Source organism: Rhamphochromis longiceps, linkage group LG16, assembly GCF_057381845.1.
Source record: "Rhamphochromis longiceps isolate RC_006_pf linkage group LG16, R_longiceps_female_GT1.1, whole genome shotgun sequence".
Classification (NCBI taxonomy): domain Eukaryota; kingdom Metazoa; phylum Chordata; class Actinopteri; order Cichliformes; family Cichlidae; genus Rhamphochromis; species Rhamphochromis longiceps.
Window position 1 is genome coordinate 5,790,381 of NC_140572.1, and position 17,220 is coordinate 5,807,600.

Consider the following 17,220-nt stretch of genomic DNA (forward strand, 5'->3'; position numbering starts at 1 on the left):
TAAACAAGTAAAGCAGCATTTGGTTTGTCAGTGTCTGTTAGAGAAACAGATTATGATGCTAAAAATGACATTTTCAGTCTGTGTCAATCGTAATATGGTGACCAGTGTTTGAAAAAACTATTTTTTTTATGCTTCATTCATTGTTTCATTAGTCATTGGAAGGTATGTTCCTTTATTATCAAGAGCACACAAACATTTGCAAATTTTAATGTCATAGCAGATAGAAGCTGTGAAAAGGAGCTCATTTAGCGATCAAGTCTGCACATGTTCACCGCTCATACGACTCGGCTCAGAGATGGGTTTCATTCATTACCAAAGTCATACACTGAATTCCCAACGCAGGAGCTATTTACTAGAGCAGCAAATATGTATTAATCCACTACTAAAAATAGACCTCAGCAAGAGTCGATGAACTGCAGCTGAGAGCAGCAAACAGGGACGTGACTAACACATTGGTGTTTTCCTCTTTTCGTCTGATTTGCCAAAAGGTTGTGTTGCGTTTAAGTAAACACAACCTTTCCTTTGTTTCTTTGGCGAGTGTCCGTGTCATAACAGTGATAAGAAAGGGTGATATCCTCCAGCAGCCTCATTTGGAGACTTTAAGTATCCAGATTGAGAAAACAATGGTCTGGCATCTTATCCTCATGACTCTGCATTATTACTCTGCAGTAACAAAGAGACTTTGGCATTTTAGTGAATCACCAGATTTTCTCATTAAATTACAAACGCTTATATCTGTGAATGAGTTTAAAAGTCGTCATGTCTTTTTGAAATTATCAATGAGGAGATTTTAAAGAGATTTGCATAGATTCTTATTTTTTTCTTTATTGCGGCCTTTTTTAGCACAGAGTTGCCGGACTGAGTTGGGGGGGTCAGAGGAAAGCGACCACAAATGACTGAAAAGTTCTTTTGTTTGTCATTATGTTCATTATGTTGTACCCTGCCCCATTTTTTTTCTTTCATCCTGCTCTACTCAGAGCTTGGCCACAGACTCTCACGGTGAAAGAGATTGGAGCCCCCCCTCCGCCTCCACCTCCATCTCCACCACCTCCTCCTCCACTCCCACACTCTGTGTCTCTCTGCTTCACTAATTGGTCACATTCAGAATCAACAGGCAGAAAAACAAAGCGTGACATCCTTCCATTCTTCTAAACATCGCCTTGGCCTCACACACGCTCAGCACACATGTGTTGAGTGTGTGTGTCTGTGTGTCTGTGTGTCTTTTTCCTGCTTAAACTCTGATTTTCTGTCATAAACTCTAAACTGGGGATTTTGAATTAATTTCAACAATGTGTGTCTTTGGGAGAGAGTGCACTGCTCCCTCTCCCCCTCTCTCACCCTTCCTCCCACAGATTCTTGAGCACTCTGCCTCTTAATTGGTTTTCCATATTAACAAGCTTGTTTCTTTTGATTCGCCTCCTGAATAAAATGAAACTCTTAATCAACGTGGCTTTTTTTGTTCCACCCCAGAGGTCAGTGAAGGCTCAACTCCCCTGGCTAAAGCCCGGGACACACCAGTCTTTTTTTTTTTTTAAACCTCCCAACAAATAGCCTCCACCCATATCCCCTATTAGAGGCCCATTGGTTTTGTAGAAGCCATATGTGTTTGTCTAAGGATGCTCTGCACCATCCCTCTGCTTGCTTTAAGGATGGTTTCTAGGAAAGAAAAATGCTTGTGTGTACGCAGACAGCAGGCTTCCCACAGTGACACCCTGGCATTCCCTGTATGCCAGGCATGCCTCTCCACTCACACTTGTCCAGGCACACAGAGGCCTCTTGAGGAAGTGCTATATGTTCTCCGGAAGATTTCTCCTCATGCCTTTAATTGTAAGGGGAGCTTTAACCTCAAATATTCAAGCAATCCACATAATAAGAGCTATTTTTGTTAAGAGATTGCACAATGCTAATACTGGTCGCTATACAGTTTCTTAGACTATATGTGACGATTTATGATGTCTGTGGAGGTTTTTGAGTGGCAATGCCATGGGGCAGGTTGATAAAATGTATGTAATTAAAACACAGCTGCTATCTAGCTGTTCCTTGTGAGATTAAAATGTCAATCAAAGCCTATTTCATAGAGACCTGCAGTTGTATTAATCCCTTGTCATGGTAAATCTGGCTTTTGTTGTCCCAAACACTCCTAATAAAAAAGGTTAGCGGTAATTTAGAAACTGTGATCCATTACAATTTCTACAAATGTAGATTTTTAAAGGCTTCTGTTGTCTCTGTTGCGATTTCCCTTTAACAATCATCACTTATGGTGTGCATACGTTTGAAGATGCAGTATGTAAAACTGTTGGTTTTTAAGCCATGATTGATTGCCATGATGTTTGTTACTTCATTAGACGTCTGTGTGTTGTGTAGCAGAAATATAACCTGTAGCTAATGCTGGCCTGCACATCAACATTGGGGAAGTCTTTGTATTTATTTTTTTCGTATAGTCCATGGTTACTGTCAGTCATGTCAAGTAAGGGGGTGTCTGTCTCGGTGCGAGTGGCACTCTAGAGCCACACTAGAGTAAAATTAGGACAGCAACCTCCTTGCAACTAGAATTGGTAGCTGCCACATGATCACAACTATCAATGCAATCACGGGGGGGACAGACCGACAGCAAGTAGCTGAGGGTGCTGCCTGCTCAACCAACTGGTTGCCCAGATTGCAAGGCAGTTCACAGTTAGGAGGCAACCTGTCACAAACAATAATGGTCTTGCTTGGCTGACTGCAGTCACGCTTAGTTTTAGATTTGTGAGTAATTGTCATCTAGCTTATAAACGCAGACAGATTGAGTGCAACATGTTGGCAATCTGTGTGAGTCTGCACTCATGAGGTCTCTTTGGAGCAATGAGGTCCAATCTCACTTGGTTGTCCACTGTTTGTATTGTGGTCATATTCCTATTTAAAAGCAAAGTTGTGAAGCACCTGTGCCATTTTGCAGTTAAATGGCTGTCCCGCACCAACTACCTGACTATTGCTGGAGGAATTTCTGAATTTCTGTTTCAGTTCTATGAATTTGTAGCTGGATTCTTAATCTAAGTAATTCATATGAATCACAAACAGATTGAGACATTCAGTCACAAACTGGTTGCAGACTCATTCTGTCTTATTGTCGCCTTGATGCACCAAAGTTGCTTTCAAGACAGCAGATGATTGTGAGGGATCACAGATCTTGTTTTTGTCTTCGAAGCTGTCAAAGGCAGCAAGATCAGTCTAGTGCCTCTCATGACGTCAAGGGCTCGAGGCTTTGTCCCCGCAGCAAGCCAAGGTGTGTTTCCTACGAGCAAATCAAGTAGCTTGGTTAATTTTTAATCCTTTAAGAGGCTAAATCATCTTTTTTCTACTATCGCTGTGTGCCTTAGTAGAAAATAAATAGAATGATGTCACTAAAGAGTAAAGTATTCTATTGTGCCATTAAGGTTGGATTTTTAAACTAAAAAGAAATAAAAGCATCAGAGAAACACGTTTCTTACATCTGCTCAGCCAGAAGATTACTTGGAAGTCTGGGGATTTTAGGGGAATCTCCTGAGAAGACAGACTCTACCATCCATACACTGACATCCAACATACGTCAGGTTTTCTGTGTGTGTGACACAGAGAGAGGAGAGAGGGTGCTATCCAAACAGATCTCACTCTGGTCTTTCCAGCCATGTAATCCCAGCTGGCTTTCTAGTGTCTCAATGGAGCTGCGGTTGTGTGTGTGTGTGTGTGTGTGTGTGTGTGTGTGTGTGTGTGTGTGTGTGTGTGTGTGTGTGTGTGTGTGTGTGTGTGTGTGTGTGTGTGTGTGTGTGTGTGTGTGTGTGTGTGTGTGAGGGCGAGTGAGAGAGGAGGGCAGGCGAACGGCTGTTTAACAGCAGTTTTAGGGGATTAGGAGGTTTTGGAGCACAAAGACTCTGCATGGAGCAGAGAAAGAGGTTCAACTGGAGGGGGAGGAGTTTAAGAGGAGGGATGGAGGGAGAGGAGGTGAAAAGTGTGTGTGTTTTCTGGGAGGGTTTTTTGGAGGGAATGAGGGTTAAATAGGTGAATACTTCTACAGCATTGCTCTGTATGCTGAAATGAATTCTGATAGTGCTTCATGTTGTTTTTTTTGTTAACTATAATCATGAGGACCTTTGCACATTCACTGGTGTAGACGTTCATGGTGACTGGCTTGCTGGGGGATGGACTAGCAGCTTGTGAGCTGCCATTCAGTCTCATTGTTCTAGTTGGCAGTTCAAGCTATTAATGTCACTTACCTTAAGTATGAATTATGCTCAAATTCCAATTTTTAGACAGCACTTTTAACTGAATGGTTCCAGGTTTATTTATTGAAACTAAACTCAGGAACTAGTTTCTTTTGTAAGGAGGTGAAAAGGGAAACTAGAGAATTTTGATTTGAAGATAACTGAATGTACTGTACTTTATGTTCTTTTTAATAATCCCAATAATTTCCCAGTTTGTTTTGCTCTGCAGTATATTTTTTGTATATTGAGACAGAAGTTGGTCGGTCCCTAAGCGACCATTAAAGACAGCTCTACTGGTTCACCCACACACTCTGGACGGTCGTCAATATTTGGCTTCATTGTTGTTCTGCCCAAGTTGGAAGTTCTAGTCTAAATAATTACCCCACAGTGACCTTGCTGGTCTCAGGGCTTCCGGTATAACTAATAGAAGTGTCGCTGTATATTTCTGGAAGGCTTTGACAGCAGGGACCTAAATGTGATTAAAGTCACTGAGAAACCAGTTTGCTGTAATTCATTTGAAACAGTAATCGTTTTAAATGAAGAAACTATGGGCAAGAAATAGAAATGGATTTCCTCGTTTTCTTTACGTTGCCTTTATATTCTTCTTCTTGCATATTTATTTCTCACTCTACATCCATCCATCTTTCTGTGCCTTCCTCTTTTCCCATCATCCCCCAAGAGAACCAGCCAGTCACCAGAGCTGTGCTGCCAGTCGTTTGATTCTGCCCAGTGCAATTATAGTGGGCCTTAATTACTGAGCTTGTCAGCCTCCATCAGGAGAGCCATTTGTCATGTGGACTGGGCTGGACCGGACTGAGCAGGCCTACTTAGGTTTGGTGTGGGGGGAGAGGGACACACAAATCTGTGTGCCACTCTCGGTACCTGTCCGCTCGTCTGTCCGTCTGGAAACATTTTTATTTTCTGACTGTTGTTACGTTCTCCCTAACATTAACTTAGGCTGCATTTTGGTTCCACCGTTTTGGTACTCTTAACATTTGTTAAAAATCATGTCGATATCGTCATAATGTAAAGTGTATTTAAATTAGTTATTAATTTTCCTAATGTTTACTTTTTTTTTTTTTACTTGGATGTAATATTCTTTGACTCCTCTCGTGCTGCTTAGCTTAAATTCTTTCTTTCCCTTTTCCACATCTAAAGTTCTCCCCGTTGAGTCTACTGGTCACAAAAAATTATATCACCAGTCTCGTACTTGTTTTTCTAAGATGGCTTCAAAAAGCCGAGCACCTGCATATAACCCACATTTTGTTCTCTTTCCCATGGACTGTATTTAAACGATGGACAAAACCACAGTGAACTCACCCACAGGTTTTGTAAGCTACAATTTTCAAGCCTCACAATTAGCATTTCTGTGTTTTTTAAAACCAGATGTGAACATATTTGGATGGTAGAGCTGGGTGGTTATCAGCTGGTGGAAACAAAATGGAGACTTCTTGCACTACTTCAGCTACTTCTGGTGTGGCAGAGATGAACAAGGGTCTAAATAGGCTGAAGCTCCACAAATAATAGTGTATTATTTGATCAACATGATTTTTGGTGGGTTTTTTGTTTTGTCTTGTTTTTTTTTTAAGTACCATGTTGATCAAGTAAAACTGTTTTTCATACCAGAAGTGTTGCTGGAGCTTCAAACCCTTTAGAGCTTTGTAATCATATATTGTTCTTTAATACAGTCAAACATTCAACAAGAGAAAAAGGCATGCATAAAGATGTTTATTTCTGCTCTAAAGTTTTGAAGTTTTCTTCAACTGGTCATAACTTGAAGTGGCCAGTAAAGTTTTTGGTGGCATTTTTCAGGCCTGGAGGTTACCTCTCGACCTTTTTTTAAGATGGTAAAATTACTAGAATGAATCCTGTTGTTAGTTAAATATTGGTCCAAGGCATCAGGCTCGATTTCATCCAAAGACTAATCATTTTGTATTTTCTTTATGTTTGTAAAGGTACCCTATAGGTTTTTAAATCCATTCAACTTAATGAAAGTGTAGCAGTCTTTGCTTTGGTCCTGTGACTCAGTGCAGAGGGAATCACTGTACCTCAGTGTGCTGGGTTTCCTCTGTGTAAGTGTGGTTTCTTCCTCCTCTCTACGTCTCTCATCCTCTCGTCCTCATCGTCTAACAAACAGCATGAAGGAGGTTATAATTGGCAGGTCCAGAGCTCTGCCAGGTGGAACCACTTGTATCTGAATACAGGCTCTCGCCCTCTCTCAAGATCTCTCTTGTATATTGAATCTGCTACTCTTTCTCTTACTTTCTACTCTGTTTTTTTCGATTAAATTTCTCCCTCTGTCTTACATATCCTGGGTTATTAAGCTTATAGCACTGTCTGCACTGTTAACAAGGTACAGCAAAGCTTGAAGCCATGTTGAGTTGTTATATCTGTTAAGAGTCTGTACACCCTTTCTGTGCAGTCTCTCATCGTCTATTCACGACTCCACAACTCGAGCCCCCCACTGCTAAGCCCCCCATCCCTCAGTTCTTTAAGGAACTTGCCAAGCGTTGCCATCAAAAGTTGTTCACCTCATACACTGTTTGCCTTACTTCCTTTAGTTTCCTGTCTTGTTTTGCTGCCTTTTCACCAAGCATTCAACTTTGTTTTGGTCCTTTTTGAATGTGGCGTCGCATTAGTTTCCTCATTTGTCATTTCCCTCCATTCCCCCATATTACTTTCAGACATGTCTTTGCCCCAGATCAACTGCACTTTCTAAAACTCAGCTGAATTTGCTAAACAATCTTGGGGGAAGCCAACACATCCTTGCCCCAAGATGATCTTGAAACATTTGAAGGGACCATTTTAAGAAAGTACTGCTAGGTACATACGCACATGGCGGCGACGCAGAATGAGAAGAGCAAAAGCGGATCGTTGAATGAAACAGATGAACCAGAACTGGTTTGTAAAAATGCTGCAACTTCAGTGGTGTGGAACTGGTTTAGCTTTTGTCCCTCAGATACACAACAAAGCACTATTTTTGGTAGCGCATGCTAGCGGGCCGTCGTTATTACCGTGTTGTTTGGAAAATACGGCACACTTAAAATCAATCCTTTGATTTTTCTGAAAGTCGACAGAGCCCCTTATAATCCCGTGTGCCTTATGTATGAATTCTGGTTGTGTTTACTGACCTTGAAACGATTTTATGTGCACGGCGCTCGAAAATCTGTCAAATGTTTCAGTACGACTTTGCTAAGCTACGAACCCGCACCGCTTGATGGAGCATTAGGGCTATTGTAGGCAGGAGCCTCGCGGAGTGATACGTACTGTGCTTCAACATAATATTACCGTATTGTGTGTGTATAACCTCTTTTTAAGTTTTGTGGATATTATACATGGTTATGCTGAGGATATGTCGGCCAGTTTCCACTGGAAATGCCTTTTAGTTAAACTGTCAGCAAGTAATTTGCATTTGCACTGTTAAATTTTTATATAACTTTAATGCACATAAAAAACAGCTGCTTGTTTAAGTGAAAATACATTGATGTTTTGGTTTTTTGCACTAATAAAGTTGAGGAGTTGTAAAGTGTTTTGTCTTACGATTATATCGTCAGTTATATCGTTATCGCAAATTTTCAAATGTATATCGTGATAAATATTTTTGGTCATATCGCCCTGCTCTACTATTGTCTCTACTGCATGTGATTAGGAGACTGAAACAGTGTCTGGTCAACATAGCTGATCCTTTGCCTCTGGTTTAATAACTAAAGAGTTCACTAGTATAAAACTGGTGTATTATACTGAAATCTGTGATTATTCATCTGCACGCATGATATTATGATGGGGGCCTGAGCCCCCTAAAGGTTAGATCATAGAAATGCCCCTGCCTTTCAGCAACCAAATCTGCATGAGCTACAGTGCTAGCTCCTGGCACATTAGCAGAGAAGTACAGCTGTTTGTCATCTGCATAGCAAGGATATGAAATGTCTTTGTCAGTCAGACATGTAAAGACACATATATTGGCAACCTTCAAACATTCCAGTAAAGAGGATGATGCTTCTCTGTTGGTAGACTGACCTAATAAAACTGCTATAATAATAATAATAATAATAATAATAATAAAGCCTTCAATGTCATGTTTTATTTCATAGGTGTCAAACTCTGGCCCGCGGGCCAAATTTGGCCCGCAGCCTAATTACATTTGGCTCGCGAAGCCATACCAAATTATTATTAGAGCTGGCCTACTGGTATTATACAGCTAATATATATATTGTTTAGTATTAAGCTTTGCTTGTTCCATATTCAGTTTTTCAGCAAAACGTGTTTGAGTCCATAAGAAAAGATTCATTCTTATATCTGGAGGAATAAATATTTTTCAATAAATATTAATGTTAGTCCACGACTTTGTTCCAGTTTTGAATTTTGGCCCACTGTGTATTTGAGTTTGACACCCCTGTTTTATTTGATTACATTGTCCCTCTGTTCAGCACTTTGGCTGACACTTGATGTCTCTTAAATGTGCTATACAAATAAAGCTGACTTGACTTGATTGTCAAAATATTATAGTTTAAGCTGCTTATTATAAAATTGCTTTCTGAATTAGTTATATTAAGTTAAATGTTATCAAACACACTCATTAGGAATTTTGTTTAAACATTAAATGTATATGTTGAGCTATGATGCATGCTTTAGTACTTTTAATTTAGTTTTTACCTCGGTGCGTGTGACTAATACTTTATTGGCCACCCTAAAGATTTTCAACTTGTAAGAAAAAACTTAAAAAGGAAAAGATAAAAACAGACAAAGGAGGAGTTAGTGGGCTTAAAAAAGATAATGAAAGAAATCAGAAGAAGAAACATAGCAACTGTCACACTTATTGTTTCATTTCATGTATTTCTTATGTCTCCTGCTGCTCATCTTTTTTATCCCTCACACCCGTCCATGCTTTCTTATCATTCTCTAGGTGATTGATGGAAAACTCGCTCCTTTCCTGTCCAAGGTGATCAAGTTTGCCAGCTCACATGTTTTCAGCTGCAGCTTGTGTCGAGAGAAAGGCTTCATCTGTGAACTCTGCCAAAACGGGCAGGTCATCTATCCCTTCCAGGAGAACGCCACCCGGAGGTACACATCCTTCGATAACCTTTCTACAAGTTAAACATGACTGGTTTTACATTTGGAAGATCAGCGCACATAACTGATAGTTTCCAGATAAATGTATTTAAAGTTGACTCAGTGGAGTCAGGAGACTTTATTGACTCAGTAATTGTTTTGAATCCAGAAATTGATTAAAAACAGTTTGCATGGGAGAAAGCCGGGTGAGCTGACACTTTGCTATCTGGAAATGAGGTGCTAACGTGTACGTGAGTTTTTGAGCACCAAGACTGAGTCTGCTGTTTGTTACTAACACTGGTTGGCATGAGAGGTGTGTGTGTGTGTGTGTGTGTGTGTGTGTGTGTGTGTGTGTGTGTCTGTGTGTGTGTGTCTGTGTCTGTCTTGGGTGCAGGGATTGTCACGACAGTGTCCAGAACCTCGTCCCCATCACTGAAATTCAGAGTGACAGATATCACAGAGATAAGAGCTGATCAGGACCAATAGTTGAAAGACTGTGAGCTCTGGACGTACACACACCCTACTTGTTGAGCTGTGTTTTATGACTTGAGAAGTGTTAACTGATAACAGTCATATCTGCTGTCCTTACTGGAACAGAGCTGTAAAGATTTACTGAGCTGTTGACTTAGTTACACATACTCAGAAGATGCAGGAAATGAGCAATAACTGGGCGTTAATTGCCTATCCTACTTCATGGACAGTTCCAATCTATTGCTATCAGATTACAATGTAAATGGCCTGTATTTGTATAGCGCTTTTCTAGTCCCTAAGGACCCCAAAGCGCTTTACACAACCTGTCATCCACCCATTCACACACACATTCACACACAATGTAGTCTTTGTGGTTTTAACAGTGAATCATATTATGGAATATTGCAATATGCATTTCACTTAACAGTTTGGAAACTACATTTTATCAGTTTATAGTTATCGATTTATTTGGAGCTTAAAGTCATTGGGAAATCATCTAAAATGCCAAAGGAAACAGGAAAGAGCTTGTTGGCCTGGACACTTTGGTTAACCAGACACTCGTATTTCTTGACTCACCAGATCAGTGTAATCAGCAGGTAACTTAAGACCCATTATCAAATCTATATGCGCTTCTCAGTATCACTTATTAATCACTAGTAGTAAAAGTGTTAGACTTCTTTGGAAGTTTGGTTGTTTCCTTTCTAACCAAAATTTAGGTGGGAGCCCTGATGCCACTTTCACTGGTATAACAAACACTTGCGGCTGATTTGCTTAATTTTAAAAAGATTATTTTTAATTACAAAAATTCTGTTATAGTTTTGGACACTTAGTAAACTTGGTTAAAGTTTCAAATTCAGACTACCTTAAACACTCAATTTAAAAAAAATTTCAACTCCTAGCTCTGCATGATGTCATTGAGCACAAAAGCCACACCCACCTGCAGTTCAAACCTTCTGTTTTCAAGGGTTAGCAAATCAGAAGAAAGCTGGTTTCAAGGTAGGAGGAGCAGCTCAGGTGGCTTATTTAAGAAAGGGAATGAAATTGGATTGCACCAGTAATCTGAGTACAATAAATATATTTAGAAGTCAGATTCATGCAATGCTTTAGTAGATATAAATGATACATTCTCAAATATGTTTACTTAGCCTTACCCTGAACTGCCAAAGCATAAGGTCATGCCACATATATGCACCATAAAGACCTAATCTCATAATCTCACCACACAGTCACCATCCACTCCTTCCTCACATAATTCGCCACTCAGTCCTGCAGGGCCAAATGACGCCTGATGCATGGCAGTTGGTATGGAGTCTGAATCTGACTCTCTGATAGTGTCCTTGTACAGCTGGTGAAACTTGACCGATGTGTGTGTTTGTAGGTGTGACAGCTGCGGCGCCGTTTTCCACGCCGAGTGTCGACAGAAAGCACAGCCGTGTCCTCGCTGCGTTCGCCGGGAACTCCACCACAAGAGGCCATCGTCCTTCTGGTCACCTGATGACGACAGCCCAGGCTGTTTCCACGTGCCCTACCAAGACACCTGAGACAAATACCCGCAGGAGCCATAACAAACAGGGCACCGCCGCCCAGCCATCACCCTGGACAACAAGGGCCTGTTTCTCTGATTTGTGTGTGTCTGCAGGATGGACCTTGTGGGAGCAGTGACCAGGGAGTGGACTTGGAGCACTTTGTTGCAGCGTCAGGTTTGTGTTTTTGTGTGTGGACTTGCCAACGCACACGCCTGAGCCGAGCACCCTTTGGTTTGCTGTAAAGAGCAAGAAGAAAACCAACTGAAGAACTGCTGAGTCAGGCTCTACAGATCAAACTACTTGCATTTTGTAGTCCAGCACAAACCGATTATCCTCTGATTATCCTCTATCCCATCTCCTCCTCACTCCTCATTCCTACCTTTTACATTTTTCCAACTGCAGGAGTTAGACCTGCATAATCGAAGCTGATCAACTGGAGGAATTCAAGCTTAAAAACAATGTTGTGGATTGTAGCCACCTGCTCTCAAAGTCCAGCTTAAGTTTAACAATAAAATGAGTAGTCAGTAGGCAGAAAACTAGTATACAATCTCGGCAATGGATGTGTAAAAAAACATTAAATTTGCTGCTCTCTTTTGGGTGAAATAAGCAAATTTTGAAATCCCCCTCCTCCGAGACCATGCAATGTTTTTGTCTTTGTTTACAGACTAAAATAGAGAATAACTGAAAACAGATCTGTGTGTAATGGAAATGCATCAACTCATGTTAAAGTGATAGAGCTCTCAAAACTTCAAACCCTTTTTTCACCATTTTTCCTTTCAGAGAGAAAGAGACATGTATTTATGTCAGCAGTCAAATATTAAAGGGTAAGGTATCAGTTTATTAATTTTATAATGGTAGTCAAAAGTGAAACACATTTTATAAGCTGTATTTTTTTTCCATGTTCTTATTGACCACTGATAAGAAAAAAAAAAACATTTTAACAGAAGCTATTTGGTCTAAAACTCCACAGTCCTCAGTCTGCAATCAAGACTGAACCTGAGATCACTTTCAGAACATGCTAGAGTGAATGAAGTATACAAACGGTGTCCTTTGTAATAGGATTTAGAAAAGTGTGTTTTAATGACGAGTGCAGGACAGGAAGGCGTGATTCAAATAAGCTGTTTTTACATGAAAATAGTGCCAGGAGGAAAACTTCTCAAAACAGTCCTGCAGCACAATCAGCTGCTTTACCCACATAAGAGCAGATTTCCTATAATATTACTAAAATCACATCTTCTCTGAAAGCACAGGTGCGCTGACGCAGAGTGGCTCATAAAAATCATAAGACCAGATTTCACAATAGTGCCACAAATTGTTGTCGAGATGCTCAAAGTCCCTGAACAGAGTTACTGTAAGTGACAGATTATTTTTTCAGCGGGACTCAAATGTTCTCAGCTTGTCTCGTAATGACAGTATTAATTTACTAAATCAGCTAATATTTGTATTATTTATAATATTTTTACTGTAGTGTGTGATAACTCTGACAGCATTTGGAGCACGTGGATAAACCCAGCAGAGTGGATTCTGCTGCAGGGCTGTTTTAATGAGCAGTGATTTAGTTTGTTTTTTTTAAACTGTGGCAACGTGTCTGCAGTGACATTTACAGTCTGACTAAATCCAAACTGACCACAGCTGCTGCTGTTCTGAAGAAACAAAAAAAATAATGTGTATGAAAGTATAAAAATCCTTCCCCTCTCTTCTACTTATAAGTTATTTAACGTGTGGATTTTCACTCACTCACTTGATCGCTGTTTCTTTAGTGCAGACTCTGTCAGTGTGTTTGGGCACGTTTTCTTCCCTCCATCTCTCTGACTGTAAAATAACAAAAGGGGCAATAATATAAACTGTAACTTAATTGTTTATTGTTGCCTTTTCCCCCTCCTGTGTCATTCTACTTCCTGTTGTGCTTTATTCATGCAGAATCTATCAAGCATGATAGCAGCTTTAGCGTTTTAGTATCTCTATGCAACCTAGATGGCCTTTATAATCCACAGCTCTGATGTGTAAAGGTCTGGGAACATGTTCTTTACAGCGCTGAACGAGCTGTGTTTACATCAAGTTTTAAGAATATAATAATGAAAGGAAATTAATCTAATTAATTTTCTGTCTTCTTTGCTGGTTTAAGAGTAAATAATTAAATCCTGCTATTTTTTTCTGGTTTGGTGTAGAGTGAAATGTTAGATACAGTAAGCTTTTATTTTTTTCTACATAAAATATGAAACTGCTCCAATCAGTAAAAGATAGTAAAGTCTGCCTGTAGTGATCGATGAAAGCTGCACTCTCTTTGTTTTTAGGCACTGCTATAAAATCAGATTTCAAATATATTGCAAACCAGAAAATATTGGATTTCTCAACGTCTTAAGACTCAAGGACTGCAGCTTTAAAGTTCAATATGCCAAAATGTGTAATATGTTTTGTTTTTTGTCTTTTGTTTTTCTTCCTAACAAGCTGAAATCTCAGTGCAGACTTTTTCCCATCTGTCCTTTCTTAACCTCCTCTTCATCAGCTTGTTTGAGCCATAAAATTACATCAATGTTGAAATGTGACAAACTTCAGCTCTGGTTTGATTCAGGAATATGTGTTTTTGTGAGATCAGTGACAGTTCTACGTGTTTGTGAAGCACTCAGGATGCTGCGCGTTGAAACTAAATAGGTGTTTGAGCTGAAATTAAATCATTTTTATTTATTTTACTTATTTATTTTTGTTTGTTTTAATGGTCATAACTGAAGTCATGTCGGGTGATATTAAAAACAGTGTTTAAGTTGTCAATTGATCGTGCCTGCTGCATAAAAACCTTTTGTTTTTGTTTTGTTTAATGAAGTTTTTTATTATTATTATTACACTTTTTGACTGTGAACTCATGCTGTTTTTGTACTTTGGAGCCCAGCAGAGGTCAAAGATTATTTAACTGTTTATCACACAGATCAGAGTTTTGCAGGGAGAATAAATCACATGTAATCAAGTCCAAATCCAGCCCACCACACAAAGTTAGCTCATCTGTTTCCAGTTGCATAACGAGCATAATCAAACCTCATCCTCATCCTGGCCCCAACAAAGAGCTTCAACTCAGAGGATCAAAATATGTCGATTTAGGGATTATATTCCTGTTACAGATTGCCAGATTGTAGTTTGTTTGTTTGTTTGTTTGTTTGTTTTCAGACTATGGCTATTTTTACAAGTCTACACATCACCCACAAAATCTGATTTCATGCCACTAAAACATTTCACACTGCAAAAGGCAAAAGATTGAAAGCCTTTTTTTCTTTTAAATTCCATAAACTATCAACTGAATAAGCACACAAAGCACCAGTGATGCATAAATTATAGAAGTGAAAGGCGTTACAGGTTTTCTGTGTGTGGAAACAGGCAGCTTAGACAAAGTTATACACACAAAGTACAGACTCGATATTATGATTTTTGCACAATATGCAAAAAAAAATGTGGGGCGTTATCACCAAAATATTAATTTCACAAGCAAAAGTGCAACAGTAGAAAAAGGACTCAAAGAAGAAAATGACTGAAGAAATGAGGCTACATCTAACTAACCAGTGTTTGTGTGTCTGTGTCAGCCACAATTTCATACAAGTATAATCGACTGAGCTGTGTGTGGGTAAAGTGGGTTGAAAAATTAGAACCTGTGTGAAGCAAGAGACATGCATTTACTTTTGGCCGACTTACTAAGTGAATTGGCTACAATTGTTTCAAAGACAATAAATATATTAGTAAAAGTTGAATTCAAACAATTACCTGTAAAAACTGGATACTAATTACCGTAGTACTTTATATTACCGTTGGTAACAATGTAGTAATAGTGGGGCAGTAAGAAACAAAAGCTAATAATGGCACAATTACAAGTTATTACCACTTAATTACAAAGTAATTATCTTGTATCAACGCTGACATTTATGATGTTACCGGTACTGTAATGCTATCATTAGCCTATATCTGTGAATCTGAGTGAAATATGGGTGGAATATGCATTTGTGTAGTTACTTGTTTAGACCTAATTATCAAACATTTCTATACTATGCACGCTATGAACTAAGATTGCAAACATAGTAAACATTATGCATGCTAAACATCAGTTATTGTCATCTTAAATAGCTCAGAGCACAAGTATAGCCTCGGGGTGATGCACGCTTCTCTATTTGTACAAGTGAAGTCATCTGAATAAATATATAAAACACAGCAAGAGGTGTGCAAACATCCTGAAGACATAAGCCAATATGCAAATTGACGCAAATGCAGACGAGGTCTTAAAAGACATGTTTGCATAAACAGTAACATTAGAATCTGTCCAGAAGTCATGCCTGTCCTCATCTGCCCCAAACAAAATGATAAAAGTGACATTAAAATCAATTAAGACCCAGATGTTTTTCTGTTTGTTGTTTCTGACATAATGCAGAATTAATTCTAGTATTGTAATATGATAATAGTATTCTAAAATATAAAACATCAACCAACATTACCTTATTTTGAGGTTACTACCAGTTTCTGCAAGTCAGTGTATAAAAATTTGAATACAGATATTCCTGTTTTGTTGCTAGCAGGTTATTATTTTTTTATCAACATATTACTATGATTAGCTTTTGGTTTTGCTCCATAGGCATATGGCCTGTTATTACCCATCTGCATAAATGTCAGTGTAATATTACTCAGCTCTTTATAGTTGTTGATACAAGATAATTATGTGTTATAATTATAATATAATTAATAAATAATTTTTATCTCCTCATTTCCAACTTGTTACCTCACTTTTACCATATTTTTACTGATCTATAATAGAAAGTACAACCATAACTATTTTTTAAAAGGTAAAAGGGACATTTAGTTCTGTTGCTCCAGTCTAATGATGCATTTTTAAAGAGCAGAAACCTAATTTATGGAAAGAAAACCCATATAGGACAAATACCTGCTGGGCCCAACAATTTGCCGCTATGTAGCTAAAGTTACTTGATTGTGTACTTTGAGAAATGTATTAAATTACTTGCTAATTTTATGCTGTTGTTTCACTGCAACCTGGAAGTGCAGGTCTATGTTTATTTGATTTTTAAATAATACTGCAATATTGCAACATCTGCAAATCTCTTATGTCTTTTGTCCCAGCTGCTTTTTTATTTCTTTACATGACTGCAGTGTTATCCTAGTAACCTCCAGCTCAAGCCTAAGTTGAAATTTTAAGGAAGTTTTGTTTTGTTTTTTTGGTACTTGACTTGAAATGTTGCTTATGTTTCAGGCACATGGGGATCATTGCAGTATGGTCTTAGAGAATAATATATTGTACAGTATTTAAGCACAGTAGCTGGACTGAAAATCTTTTGCACTTTTAAGTTTTTTTATTGTCCTTGTTTATCCTTGTTTTCACATCCAAATTCTGATGCAAATACAGGGAGTTGAACTTTTTTTTCTGTCTTATTTAATCAGCCCTTCCTGCTGTTGGATTTTGTTCAGATTTGTCTGCTAGCCACTGATGCCAATAAAGACAAACTTCTCAACAGTGAAAGTGTTTTGAGTGCATGTTGAGAAATTGTTTGGGTTTCACTGCATTAAGGATTGCTAATATTTTGTGTACAGTACAGTGTAAAAATGTAAGAATGTACTACATCTCAGGCCCTCCAAGGTTTGGAGGCCTATCTCCCCCTACCACCACTTCCCCTGCCAGTGGCGGACCCCCTCAGACATCGGTGCGTTGGTGGTTCTTTGTGTCCGGGGATGGGCGTCCAGGTACACACCGGCTCACTCATTGGCGGCCGCTTATCGGGGCCTGGAGCCTGGGGCTCGCTCGGGCCACTTCGGAGGTGGGGTGCCCCCGGCCTCTCGGCCTGGGGCTCGGTCACTCAGGCGCAGCTGGCTGCCGGCGGAGCTCACGGGCGCGTCACTGCAACTCCCCCTGGCTTCTGCTCCGCGGCTGCTGAGTGAGCCCTCATCTGGGACTCTCCTCAGCTCTTTCCGGGACA

At 39.4% G+C, this 17,220-nt stretch overlaps 1 protein-coding gene across 3 annotated transcripts in view; it reads left to right on the forward strand.

Moving 5' to 3' along the window:
• The window catches only part of plekhm3 (pleckstrin homology domain containing M3), a 50,590-nt gene extending 33,833 nt beyond the window's left edge, over positions 1 to 16,757 (forward strand). For all 3 annotated transcript variants that reach the window (XM_085384410.1, XM_085384411.1, XM_085384409.1), the window contains 2 exons: positions 9,121 to 9,278; positions 11,116 to 16,757. In XM_085384410.1, the coding sequence (XP_085240536.1) occupies positions 9,121 to 9,278; positions 11,116 to 11,278 (321 nt within the window). In that variant the 3' untranslated portion in view covers positions 11,279 to 16,757. The remainder of the gene's footprint in view (positions 1 to 9,120; positions 9,279 to 11,115) is intronic.
• Positions 16,758 to 17,220: the final 463 nt, after the last annotated feature.